Source organism: Amborella trichopoda, chromosome 3 (genome assembly GCF_054954075.1).
Source record: "Amborella trichopoda isolate Santa Cruz 75 chromosome 3, AtrichopodaSantaCruz75HAP2 v2.0, whole genome shotgun sequence".
In the NCBI taxonomy this organism is placed as follows: domain Eukaryota; kingdom Viridiplantae; phylum Streptophyta; class Magnoliopsida; order Amborellales; family Amborellaceae; genus Amborella; species Amborella trichopoda.
This window is the reverse complement of record NC_142338.1, coordinates 18,901,154-18,915,989: the sequence shown is the minus strand read 5'-3', so window position 1 is coordinate 18,915,989 and position 14,836 is coordinate 18,901,154. Positions and strand designations below refer to the sequence as shown.

The window sequence follows — 14,836 nt, the reverse complement described above, 5'->3', positions numbered from 1 at the left end:
AGATATTAAAATTCACTAAAATAGTGGAGTACAAAGATCTTCATATATGCAAGTTCTCTCTTGGGCTACAAGTCTCTCTAACTTCTTCAAAAGATTCTTTCTCTAGGTTTTTCTTCCCTTGGGTTTTTTAATTCTCAAAAAAGGCTTCTTCGTTGTTTAGGGCTATCTCTATCTTTGGTTCTTCTCTCTCTCTCTCTCTCTGAGATCTAGATCGCCCTACTCTCTCTCTCACACACACATAAAAGAGAAATGAAGGGAGAATGAGTACTGGACCGGGTTGGATGGCCCGGGACTCCCGAGCCCTTGAGGGCTCGCCCGTATTAGAACCAATTCCTCTTGCCCTTCTGGTCCAGATGTCAATCAGCAAGTTTCTGGTATGAAGGCTTTGATTTAGGGTTTGTGTCATAAGGGTAGATCTGGTTTGTGCCCTAAGGGTAGATTTGGGGTTTTTCTCAGCTGTCTCAGGCTTCCTAACACAATTTCCAGGGTTTTCTCCCCTGTAAATCCCTTAGGTTCTCAATGTTTATCTCTTATGTTTCTTTTTCGCCGCTAAGGTTTTCTCTCTCTAGCATTTTCTTTTTTGCCGTCCGTCCCCCTCTAAATGGTCTGCTTTAAGGGGGGCGAATTTCGTTGGGAATGATAGGCATGCGTAACAAGGAAATCCCTAGTCAAAAGGTCCATCTTTTGAGGGTCCCAGATCTAGGAGGCACGGGTTGTGTCGCCTGGGCGGCACGCCCCATGTTTCACACACCATTTTTTGTTGAAATTGAGATTTTTCACTTCTTGTGTGTTCCTCAGCCTCTTATGAAACTCTCAGAGAAACTTTGGGTCCAAACGGATTTTTTTACTATTTTTAGTGATTGTTTTGGTAAAACAGGGCATTTACAGAATTCTTGGTCAAAATATGGTTTCTACAAGGTTCCGGGCATGCAAACTGCTTCCGGACCACAAGGTAGGCTATGTGAACTATGAACTTGGGTTTACTAGGTTAAATGTGGTCATAAGGGTTCAGAAAACCATAGAATTTATCGGATTTAAAATGGGGTGTCTACACTCTTATGAGAATCCAGGTCCTGCAGGAATTGGTGGTGTGTTTAGAGATCCTTTAGATATGGATATTTTCTCGTTCTATAGACCATGTGGGACGGTTACAACGAATCAGGTAGAGATGTTAGCTGTGGTACCGGGTCTAAAGTTATTAAAGGAGCTGAGCTCATTTGGGTTGGTTGGTAGAAGGTAATTCTTGTAATGTCATTAATTGGATTTCTGGGATAAGCAAGGTACCTTGGAGTTTAAGAAAGTATTGGCCGGAAGCTATGGATATTTGCTGAAATCAGGTGGTGGCCTTCAACCATGTTTATAAGGAAGCAAATGATAGGGCTGGTTTGTTAGCAAAAGAAGGGGTTCAGGCTATTTGTAATGTTATTTTCTCATCTATTTTTGTAACTATGCTTTCGTCTGATTAATAAAGTTACGTGCTCTTATCAAAAAGAAAAACGATTTGGTGAAGATATAGGTGACACTAACCAAGAACTTGAGTGTTACGTCCAGGAAATGCACAATTTAGTCCTGCAGGCCTCTTTGTATCCCCCTATAAAGCAAGTCTTACACGAGTTTGGGACCAAAAGGAAAAATTGAGATAATTTTATGTGCTCTTTAGCGTAAGGAAAAGGTTTATATAAGGTTGCCACCTTAAAATGTAGAATTAGAGATACACCCCAAAAATCCATTGGAACAAGTTGTTTTAATGTTAAAAAGTCCTCTAATTGATCATCTCGACATTGAGATGTATGAATATGAAAAAAAAACCGATTTTGAGTCTTAGAAATAGTTCATCTTGCAGCACCTCATCTAGACTGTCCATTTTCAAGATATTCATTTGTTTATAGATCTTCTTGATTTTAATTATTTTTGAAGTTTAAAATTTTATAATTAGATATGAAAATAGATTTTGAGATAATCCTAATAATATTTTATACCAAAATTACATGTTATGATAAAATTTAGAGGTGTGCCTTAATTGGATTGTTTAAGGTTGAAAACTTATAGAAACCGCACCCTTATTATAAACCTTCCAATGAAAGCATCTTTATGTACACACATGAGATAGTAAATAAAGCTTGATACGATTATATTAAAATGCATTTTCTAATTGAGTAGAGCAACCAAACCCTTGGATCTAGGGTCTTAACAATCGAAACGATATATGGAAGATATCAAATGTCTTAATGTCTCAAGCTCCGAAATTCAGATATTACAAAATATACTTAAAGAAATAAAACAAGTAAACATGAGTCACATGTTTACCCTTATTAGAATTCAAACATTCCCTGATTCACTAGTATAATATAAATCATTTGGCCCTAATATTGCAGTCTTTTTGCCATCATCACATCTTTTCCTTCCTAGCATGGTTGATCTGCAGTTCCAACGATTTAACACTATCTTCAAATTCTTGGAATTCTTCATCCAACATCATTTCCTTGAATTCTTGCCAAGACTCCCTAGCAGGATCGTAATCTCCCTTAACCAATTTGACGATGGCCTGAGGAACCCTCACAAATTAGTTGGTATGGGAAGAGAGATAGAGGCACGTGTTGACCTTAGACAAGTCGATCCGCCATGTTCCTTGTTTTTTTTTTTTTTTTGTTTTTTAAACATGTACAACTTTGGCCAGTTACTCAAGCCCGGCCCAAGTACCTGGCCTAGATGACTCTCAGTACACTGCTATCCGCTATATTTAACATAAGAAACATAAATTATGAGTTTGTCGTAATGGAACTTGTTTATTTATGAAATCGAGCTGACTTTGTTGGCTAATTTTGTCGACTCGACTCCAATCAAGTCCACGAAACTTTCTGACAGTTACTTGTTGGGGAAATTTGAGATTCAAATAGAACACTAAGAGAAAATTGGAGGTTTTATATAAGGTTTGCATAAGGTTGGAACCTTAAGCAATCCAATTCACATGCATTTTTTAATTTTATCATTAATATAATTTTGGTGTAAAAAATTCGTATGATGGCTTGGTAATCTATTTTCATCTATAATTATAAAAATTAAAACTCTACAAATAGTTCAAAGCAAGTAGATCTATAAAACAAATGAAAATCTTGAATACATACGGTCTAGATAATGTGTTGCAAGATACACTTTTTTTGGGACTCAAAATCTTTTTTTCTTGTTATATTTATATATCTCGATGTTGAGGGAATCAATTAGAGGGTTTTCCAACATTAAAACAATATTTTATGATAAAATTTTGAGATTCACCTTAATTCTACATTTTAAGGTTGCAACCTTGTATAACATTTTTCCCATATATAAACCAAGAGAGCTGTCCAACATTAAAAAACATAGAGCTGGTGCTATTTTGTAATAAGCCGAAGGATTTGTTCCAAATGAACATTTTCTGCACTCTCACTCTCAGGTAAAAATAATTTTTTTTGATAAAATATTTTTGGACCACGAATTTTGAGGATGTATCCTTAACATAGTACACAACTTCAAAAGGAGAATTAAATAAAAAATAAAAAATTTATAGCCACCTTTTTTGGGGGAAAATGCTGGAAAATTTAATGGACATCATAGGCAGATCTGATAGATTAATGATTCAATTTCCATTTCTTCTTCAGAACTACTTATTAGGTGATTATAATGTGGATCTCTAACTTTTAGGTTATCGTGCAAGAGAGTAAATGCACAATATGCTCTATGGCAAGTGTGTTTTAATACTGTAATCATAAAGAGGGAGTTCAAAGAGTTTACCATGTAGAGGGGACGCCGGGCATCACTTATAGCCACTTCTTCCAAGCATTTGCAGTTCAATGCGGCGTCGTAGTTTCCCTTTCAACAAACAAAGATAAGGTTTCTATGAGTGGGGCCGCCTCACCTATTTAAATGAGTCCTCTCCTTTATGTTTATATTCAAAATGGATTTTGTATTTGAATTTTTGGAGAAGGAAAATCTCAACAACTACTAATAAGAATCTGAACAAAAGAAGAAGCAAAACTAAGAATGAAAATGAATTTTTCATATGAGTTTAGCACTATTGATTTTATTGTTTTGGGATAACCATCGGTTAACATCTATCTCTAATGCACATACTAGTTTTCCTTCTTAACATCACCAAATTAATTAAGTACCTAACAACTCACAAATTAAAAATATCTGGAAATTCCATGCTTTACCTAAAGGCGTAGACTATTTTTCTCACTTTTATTTTGCCTAATTTTATTTTGTGTAAGTCCATGTTATATTTTGACACACATATATATTAATTTTAGTGTAAGAAGGTCACAATCAGTCTTGGTATTCGAATTCAAATTGGGGGCCCCAGATGTGCCTTTGAACAATTAAAGATTGTATGTGTACGTGTGTATAAAACAGACTTAAAATCTACCATGAGCAAATATCACTCATCGGCTCATCACCATCAAAATTTTATCCGATGGCCACGGATTGTCCAATAATGTTTGCCACTCAACGTAACTTGATCCGTTATTATCTCACACACACACACACACACACACACACACACACACACACACACATATATATATATATATATATATATATATGGAAACACTTAAAAACTACTAAGTGAATCAGACCGCGTCACAAATGTTTGATAGTATTTAAATTTTTATAATTTTTTTACAAATTGGATCAACTTGAAATTTTATCTATATGTCCATATCAGAGAGGCTAAATAAATTATAAAAAAAATTAAATAATAAAAAATACCAAAGTATTCTATAAATATTTTAGGTGTATTTTTGTTATATTATTTTGTGATAATTAATTTTTTAGTATTTGTATCTGAGATAGTTTATGTACACCCTCCCCAAAGTTGAGATAAATTAGATTTCTAGAAAACATATTAAAATTCAAATACGATCAAGATAAATATAGTCATCTAATGGACCATAGATAATGATGAGCCATCAATAAAGTACTATAGAAATTCACCTATGCGTATATATTAGTATTATACATACATATAAACATACATATGTAAGTATGTACATATACTTGTATGTATGTATGTAGCGACCATGATTGTCCAATAACGATTACCGCCCAATGAAATTTTAACTACTACTATAAAGAAAATATGAATATATTGTCACAATAATTTTGATTATGCATTTATTGTCATATCTTAGTTGATAGTACATGTTACTATTTAAATTTTAATGTTTTTTCTATAAAGTAAACTAAGCTCAAATTTGGGGCATTGATGCTACATGTTAAGGTGCACAGAAAAAATATATAAAAAAATAGTTTCAAAACCTTAAAATGTTTGAAATACTCTTGGAATATGTTTGGCATATTATGGTCATTTTATGTTTTTAGATTTTATTTTCTTTGGCGCATGATAGTTTCAAGTAGATAAGCCAAAGTATTTAGCTCAAAGCAATTTCTAGGAAAAAAAGATATCAAATTAAAGTAGTAATTTGCATTCTCAACTATCCAATCACATAGTGAGCATATCTAAAGTTACTATTTGTTTTAGGTGACAACTTTTTGGTAGCTTTATGTATGTATGTACGTATGTATATAGTATGAAAGCCCATATATATGTATGATATCCATCATAAACACCAAAAGTAAGGTGCACCTCCAAACCCTACTGAAAGTTGTAGTTCCATTGGCAGAAACACCGACGATAGTATGAAAATATATTCCCACCCCTAATTATGAAATTAAAATCTCCAAAAATAGTACAAATCAAGATCTATAAGTACATAAAATCTATGAAATGGACAGTCCAAATAATGTGTTATAAGATACATTACTTTTACTTCTTGGCATATTTTTGTTCCCTCCATCTTCATACATCTCCAATTTAAGATGGTCATTTTGCGTGTTTTCCAGGTAGGGTTCTTAAGGTGCACCTTACCTTTATAATATAAAGTTGATGCCTTACATATAATTTTGTAGATTTCCTATTGGGCAAGGTTCTTAAGGTGCACTTTACGTTTATAATATAAAGTTGACACCTTATATATAATTTTGTAGAATTCCTATTGGGCGAGGTTTATATAAATTACTACCTTATATCCTATAAGTAAGGCAAACCTCTAAATTTTGCTAGAAGATGTGGTTTTGATGTCAAAACCTTACAATGGATTGAAAATCTATGTTTAACTCTAATTATAAAATTTAAATACGTAAAATATGTGCAGATTGAGCATATTTATAGACATTTGAAAATCTTGACAATTGGTAGTCCAGATAACTCGTTACAAGACGCACTATTTTTGGATCTTGAAATCTATATTTTTTCTTTATATGTATACATTGTGAGATCAAGATGATTAATTAGAAGGTTTTCCAACTTCAAAACGCTTATTTCTATGTCCTAAAAAGTACAAGTTAGCTTGTTGTGCCACTAGAAGAGCATTTCAAGGCAAGGAAAATGACATACCTGGTAGATAAGCATTTCTACTACCAGCATTTCTAAATCATGTGCCAGTTGTAGATCTGGACCTTCCTTCTTCTTATCTTCCTTCGCCCTTTGCATTGCCTCTTGGAGCATCTCTATTGCTTCGTCTTCCTCTCCGCTCATTTCCAATATGGAAACCTCTTTCTAATCAAAGGTACAAATGGTCACATTAAGAAAAAAAAATGCACATGGTAGGATCCATATGATCATGACAATAATAAAAGGCAAAATAGAATATTAATCCTAATTAAAACATAACCATGGCAAGAAAATTACTTTGCAGACTTATTTCAAGAGTGGCAAGAAAAGAAAATAAAAAAACTCAGAAAAACACAAAAACAGAGCATGCTCATAAAGAAACAGTACCTATACAATATAATAAACATAATTTGATTAAGAAAACATAAACATAAAGAAATAATGAGACAACTTATAAAGTTTTTTTTTAAAAAAAATGGTGGGGGGGGGGGGGGGGGGGGGAATTAAATATGGAACAATATATTTCCTATGCAATATACAATTGAATCAAACAAATTGATACTGACCAAATAGTGGGCAAAAGATGATAGGAAAGAAAATGAGAGAGAGAGAGAGATGATGGGATTACTCTAGGTTGGAATAATTTATATTTTTCTTTCCTTTAGTCTAAATGTTAACTTGGAATATAGTAGGACTAGAACTTGAGTAATTACATTGTGACACTCCAGACTACGTATGCCTTGAACCTATCCTTGAAGGAAATTTCTAGTTTATAGATATTTTTCGAAATTATATGGGAAAAGGACATCAATATCTAGAAAATTTTATGCTTTGCATATGGAAACTATGAAAAGAGCCCGGGCTTAATTGGTTAGCAGTTGACGATTTGGAGTGCTACGTCGAAAATTCAATTCCTACCAAAGGTGGGGGCCCTCTCCCCACTGACTCACCCCCCAAAAAAAAAAATAAAAAAATAAAAAAAGAACTATACAATATGGGAATAGGACAACAATATGATGATAACTTTCTACTTTCAATTTTGAAATTATGGAAAAAAGTGGAGATTGGCCTCTATTTTCATAAACTTTGGAGCCCTAAAAATACTAAGAATTTTTACTCGAGGGAGCATATACTGCTAGAATTTTTAAATACCAAAGTGTTCTAAAATTTCATAATCCACTTGAAAATAACTAAAGTGTTTTAGAGATGGTGGAAAAATAAATTTTTGAGTTTCAAAAGACTTAGATCTGACTGTTTAGAAATTCGGCCGTCTTCTCTCAATCTTAAGATGTTATTTTTTCATAGTACCATTTGCGTGATATCGAAGTTAATAAATAATAAAAAATTGAGAAATTTATGTTGAACAAACCTGTAATTGCTTCATATCAGGGTTGGCTTGTCCCAACAGTTTCTTGAACCGTTCCTTGGAATCTGCTAAAATTTTAGGGTCATGGATTGCTTCTTGAGCAAATTGCATCCTCTCCCATGCCACCCTCCCACCACGTAGTGATGTGAGTGAGAAACTCCTTTGGAACTTGATCTTGGGTTTTTCTTTCCTCTGTTACAAGGAGGAAAATGTTTAAATGAAGTTCTATTCAAATGCGACTCCTTTACGAAAAGGGTGTCATTTCTATAAGGTTCCAACCTTAAACAATCCAATTAAGGCGTACCTTCAAATTTTATCATAACACGTAATTTGGTGTTAACATTTTTAGGATTATCTGAAAATCTATTTTCATATCCAATTATAAAATTTTACACTCCAAAAATAGTTAAAATTGACTAAATTAATAAACATATGAAAATCTTGAAAATGGACGGTCTAGATAATGTGTTGCAAGATGCACCAGTTTTGAGACTCAAAATTCTGTTTTTCTTCATATTCATACATATTGATGTCGAAAACTGCTTTAAAAAATCTATCGAAAAAGTTTTCTTCATATTCATACATATTAATCCATATGATCAATTAAAGCAGTTTTTGAGGTGTACCTTATATATATATATATATATATATATATATATATGGATATCTTGGTTAATTTATTTTTGGGAATTAGTCTTTTAATATTTTTACCAAGTTTGTTTCAATGAGAAGAGTGGATACGCCAAATTTTAGGAAATTTGAATTTTTTGAGAAAATATTAACAATCAATTGCAAACTGCAACCATGACAGTTAGCTCGGCCTAAATTCAATTTAAGTTGGTAGACGTAAACTATAGAATTAGGCGTTGGGCATATAAAAGGCACTTCCTTTATATATATATATATATATATATATATATATATATATATATATATATATATATATATATATATATATATATATATATATATATATATATATATATATATATATATATATATATATATAGATAAATAAGTATAATGGCATTATAAAAGTTAGTGTACTAAAACTTTATTTGTAAAAAGCCCTTATCTTTTAGTAAACGTTTCGACTTTACCCTTTATGGAGATGATAAAAATACCCATTGTCTTGTAGTGGTATTTACAAAATTATTCTTACTTAATGATGAAGATACTACAAAATTAACTTTTTTTAAGAAACAAACCCATAAAGTTAATAAATCCATCATTCGCAACTAATTCCATCATTAATCTTTGTAATTTGAAGGGTTGTAAACTTTAGATTATCATATATATATGGGAAAAGATCATGTCAACTCATCGGCTGATGGAACAGTGTAAGCCAAAACAGACCAAATTGAATATGGGCCGATATGATGGACACGACTATATTTCGTATCTAAATATTAAATGTTTTCTAAAAATTCAAATCACATGAATGTTGGGACATCCATCTGCTCCTCAAATAACCCTTAATAAAAATATTAAAACAACAATTCACAAAAAGATATTGACCAAAATATATTAGAAAACATTTAGGGGATTTTGGTCAATTTATTTTTTTCAAATTTTTGAATATTTTTATTAGATTTTCTTATTGTTTAAGAATACACGCTAAATTTCGAATGATTTGGATTTGTAGAAAAGCATAATCAATAAAATTCCAAATATGAAATGCAAACGTGACCATTTGATCGACCTAAATTCAATTTGGGCTATTAGGCGTTTACTATAATTGTCAGCTAGTGGACTGAACTTATATATATATATATATATATATATATATATATATATATATATATATATATATATATATATATATATATATATATATATATATATATATATAGGTAAACTTTACAACAACTGGCCAGCTATAATGAATAGTATATAGGTGGAATGGGAGCCGTCAGATTTTCATAATGCGGTTCAGAATGGGCATAACTATTTTAATTTTAATTTTTTTATATAAATCTGATTAATATGAAATTTTGGTTGTACATACCTAACACTATTTCACACCATATAAAAATATAAAAAAATTATTTTCAATAATTTAAAAATACCAAACTACACCTGTCATTTTTTATCAATTTGTATTTTGGAAAATATTTTTTATCTATATTTTTTATTTGTACGTCCTACTTTTTAGTAAACATTTCTAAAATTTCGTTATGATCCGATTTATAGAAAAATAATTAAAATTAAAATAGTGATATGCATTATAAACCACATGATGATGATCTAACGGCTCTCATTCCACCTATATTACTATTCATTATAGTTGGCTAGCTATTGTTAGCTTTTTCCTATATATATATATATATATATATATATGGGTTTGTCTAGAGTTAACAACTCTTTAAAATACAGAGGTTTAAGTCAGAAGAAGTCGTGATGGGTGTATTTATCAAAACAATCGTTATTTTTATTAAAAAATTATTTAAATAGGTAACTTTACCATTAAGCAAAGGTAAATTTGAAAATTTCACAAAAGTACAGTGACATTTTGGAAGTTAGTATCCTGAAACTTTATTTGTAGAGTGGCCTTATCTTTTACTTAAAATTTTAATTTTATCCCTTATAGAGATGACAAAAGTACTCTTCGACTTGTAGTAATATTGACAAAATTACCCCCCACAAAAATAACTGTTTTTAAAAAATAGACAACAAAATTAATAAATCCACCCTTCACAACTCTCTCTCTATCATGAACTTTTGTAATTTGAAGGGTTGTGAAGTTCAGAATATCCATATATATATATATATATATATAGTTACGGTTTTTATAGACCCTAGGTTCTAACAATCAAATTAGAACCTACCTTCAAATAGTGTCGAGAAATATGGTTTCAATACTGGAAATCTTTGCGATAACCTTAAAATATATTTTATGTTTTATTTATAAAGTTTAAAGCTTAAAAAATAGTGTAGATCGATAGATCTATGAAAACTTGAAAATCTTGAATATTGACGGTCCACAAATGCATTACAAAATGCACTATTTCCAAAACTTGAAATCCATTTTTTTCTCATGTCTATGCATTTTGATGTCGAGATGATCAATTTGAGAATATTTGGGCATCAAAACATCCTCTTCTAGTGAAATTTAGTGGTAGGCTCAAATTTGATTGTTTAGAGCCTTGGCTCTATATAAACTTTTTCATATATATATATATATATATATATATATATATAAAGAGAGTCAGAGGTCATCCCACTAGCAGACAGCTACAGTAAACGCTCAATGGCTCAAATTGAATCTAGGTCGATCTAATGTTCATGATTGCATTTCGTATTTCAATTTTAGTTTTCTCTATAAATCAAAATCACTTGAAATTTACAGTGTTTATTGTTAAAATATCAAAAAAATTAATTCATAAAAATTAAAGGGCCTAACCTAAAACACCCCTAAAATTTTCAGGGTATTTTGGTCATTTTATTGTATGTGAATTATTGTTTTAATATTTTTATTAGCCGTGCCTTGATGAGAAGAGTCAACACATCAAATTTCATATAATTTTGTTTGTAGCAAAAATATTAAAATTAAAATACGAAATACAAATCGTAATTGTCAGATCAGCCCAGATTCAATCTAAGCCGTTGGACTTACATTATTCCAATAGTCTATAGGCTGACAAGATCTTTTATATATATATATATATATATATATATATATACATGAGACCCTCCCACACCTATGTGCGTTGGACCCCAAGGAATCACCATTAAATTTAGTACAGATATCCAGAAAAGTCATCACATTAATGTGAGAGTTGACTTTTCTAGAGATCTGTGCCAAATTTAATAGTGATTCTTTGAGGTCCTATACACATGGATGTGGGAAGGTCTCATAGGATCATTACTATATATATATATATATATATATGTAAAAGTTTATATAGAGCTGAGGCTTTAAACAATCAAATTAGAGCCTACCTCAAAATTTTCACTAGAAGAGATTACTTTGATGCCTAAATATCTTCAAATTGATCAACTCGACAAGGCACTCCAAATTTCAATTGATTTAAATTTGCAGAAAAAATATTAAAATTCAACAAAATATAATCATGATCATCAAATCAGTCCAGATTGAATCTGAACCATTGGGTTTATCCTACTCCATCAACTAGTGGGTTGACAGAAAATGCGGTTAGCATGCGGCCAAGCCCGCATATATACAAATGTAGGCTTGGCAATAAATATATTTTTTAAATATAATTTGATCCTAATTTTTAGAAAATATAATTTGAACATGGAGATCACGAATATGAAAAAATGAATAACTTTTGAACACTACAAATAATAATTATATTGAGAAAACATTTGGGCCATTTGTTACGATTGTTTTTAGATGAGCCACCTATTTGATGCTTTATATTTCTGGATTGTATATTTCACAAATGTTGTCCAGCGCGCATGAAACAATTGTTCTATATATATATATATATATATATATATATATATATATGGCAATGATTTCATTCAACCGTTGTATAGTAATATAATGAAACAATCCTAAAAAACCATCTTATGGCCATTTGTTTGATCCAATTTTTGAAATATACACTCTTTTCATTCTAATGAATAATAAAAAAAATAAAAAATTGAAAACACAACTTAGAAAGTATTCTTTAACCCAATTAACATAGGCCGTTCATTTTGCTGAGATTCTTAGATCTAGGCCTTAGAAGGATTTTTTCATTTTCAAATTTTTTGGATGGCTTTATTATCATTAGATGAACAATGTTAAAAAATAAAGAAACTATTTTTTGTTTATAATGGCTAAGATCTTGAAATTCATAAAATGAATGGTTTAGATTCGTTTTTGGAAGGGACACATTTTGACCATATCTAGGATTCAAATATATCTTTTTTTTTGGGGGGGGATTGATTATTGAGATGAAGAGAGTGTGTGTAAAATTTGGGGTTATACAAATACTACAAACATACTCTTTTAGAAGGGTCGTTGCATTATACTATGATACAACGGTTGCATTGGATCATTGCTCATATATATATATATAACATTTGTTCTAAAGAGAAAGATTTGATTCTTACCCCCGTTTCTTCCAGGCCTCGATGGATTGTTATTGCCGTTTCTTCGGCATCCAAATCTGCTAAGGATATTAAAATGTGCTCCCTCTTCTTGTCATCTGACAGCTTGACCTCCAGACTCTCTACGATTTTCCTTCCTGTGGGCGACCACTGTAGCAGTGATTTCTTGTCAACTGCAGTATTCTCTCTCCTAAACTCGGGCAAATCACCATATGGATTAGGACCCAAGCGAAAACTACAATTGCTGACTCTTATAGTACTGAAATGAAATGGAAGTCTGGTTTTTTTCCATTTCATGAACAGTTTGGGTGTTAGAGTTGAATTCCCGATAAATCGCGGCTGGAGCATATCAAGGGTTTTTGCTGCTTCCATGGATCTATAACCTGTGTAGTGGCGTTGCTTACCTCTCCGATGGCCTATGATCTTTGATTATATAATAATATAAAGTGGGTCGCTTTTAGTTGGTGGGGTAGGATTTTGCCTGTTCATTTCAAGGTTGTATTGAAACATTCTTACTCTTGGAATCGATTGTATTACCAAAAGAATGTCTCTTACTGCATAAAGTGCTCATAAATCATAATAACCCTAAATAACCCTAAACAATTTTTTTTTTTTTTTGTTTGTGTTTTTTTTTGTTTTTTTTTATGTTTTGGGTTATTTTGTAGGGAAGACATGCCCCTTCTCATTTTTTCAAATAGTTTAAGAGTTAAATTTTTGAAAGTGTTAAGTGGGCGGTATAAGTGAAAATGGAAACCACAACCTGGTCAATAGGGAATGGAGTTGCTACCATCACAACCTAGACCCCTTTCCCAATCATATATAACTAGGTCATGCAAAGTGCATAATTTCAATCTGTCACTGGGTGTCCCACAAACTCACAGGATTCTATGCTCCGCAAGTGCTCCATTCACTTCTTGATTCATGGTTAATTTTACCTCTTCATTCTAGTGATCATTATCGAAAAAAGAGAAAAAAAATAATCGATCTCCCTTTATTTGCACGTGAAAATAAATAACAATGTGTGAATGAACAGAGACTATTTAAGTTTGAGATAGGTCAGGTTCTTAAGAGCCAAATTTCTAATAGGGATTGTATACAATGAGACCATTGTCTTGGTTACAAGGAGTTCATAATTAGTGTCAAATTGAATGTCTTGGGGGTTCACAAAGTTCGAGAAATTGTCTTTTTAATGTTGAGTCTAGCCAATGACACAATCACAACCACTCAATTTAAAATCTAATGTACAAGAGTGATTATAACTTCTTTGTGTTAAAAATGGAGGGTTTCTTTATAGGGTGTGATTTCTATAAGTTGCAACCTTAAACAATCCAATTAAGGCGCACCTTAAATTTTATCATAACATGTAATTTGTTGTAAAAAATTCTTAGTATTATCTTAAAATCTATTTTCATACTAATTAGAAAACTTTAAAATCCAAAAATGGTTAAAATTAAGTAGATCTATAAATATATGAAAATCTTGAAAATGGATGCTCTAGATAATATCTTGCAAGATGCACTATTTTTGGGACTCAAAAACTTTTTTTTTCATATTCATACCTCTTGATGTCGAGATGATTGATTAGAGGGTTTTTTCAATATTAAAACAACATTTCCGGTAGATTTTTTTAGGTGCATATGTGATTCTACCTTTTAAGGTTGTAACCTTATTAAAATTTTTCCTGTTCTTTATATCCTTTTCCATTCTAATATGCTTCTTTAAAAATAGTCATCACGTGATTCTCTAGCAGATTGCTAAATTTCAGATCGAAAACCCCTCCTATGTAGCTCTTTCAGCTAAGGAATAAACGTACAAACACCCCCTAAACAGAGAAAATGTCCACCATCCGTACATGATCAACTGAAGAGGATTGAGGGTTCATTAATCCTCTAGGACCAGGGCCTACATGATCATATTTACAATTGTAAATGGAAAAGTAATATTTAGAAAAAGAAAAATATTAATGGAAAAGTATCGTA

At 31.4% G+C, this 14,836-nt stretch overlaps 1 protein-coding gene across 1 annotated transcript; it reads right to left on the bottom strand.

Annotated features, from left to right (window-relative positions):
- Positions 1 to 2,107: 2,107 nt before the first annotated feature.
- LOC18430553 (uncharacterized) lies at positions 2,108 to 13,274 on the bottom strand. Its single transcript, XM_011623730.3, has 5 exons — positions 12,861 to 13,274; positions 7,800 to 7,988; positions 6,434 to 6,595; positions 3,769 to 3,846; positions 2,108 to 2,545 (listed from the first exon to the last, which is right to left on the bottom strand). The coding sequence occupies exons 1-5, from the start codon at positions 13,227 to 13,229 to the stop codon at positions 2,390 to 2,392; spliced, it is 954 nt and encodes a 317-aa protein (XP_011622032.1). The 5' UTR covers positions 13,230 to 13,274; the 3' UTR covers positions 2,108 to 2,389.
- Positions 13,275 to 14,836: the final 1,562 nt, after the last annotated feature.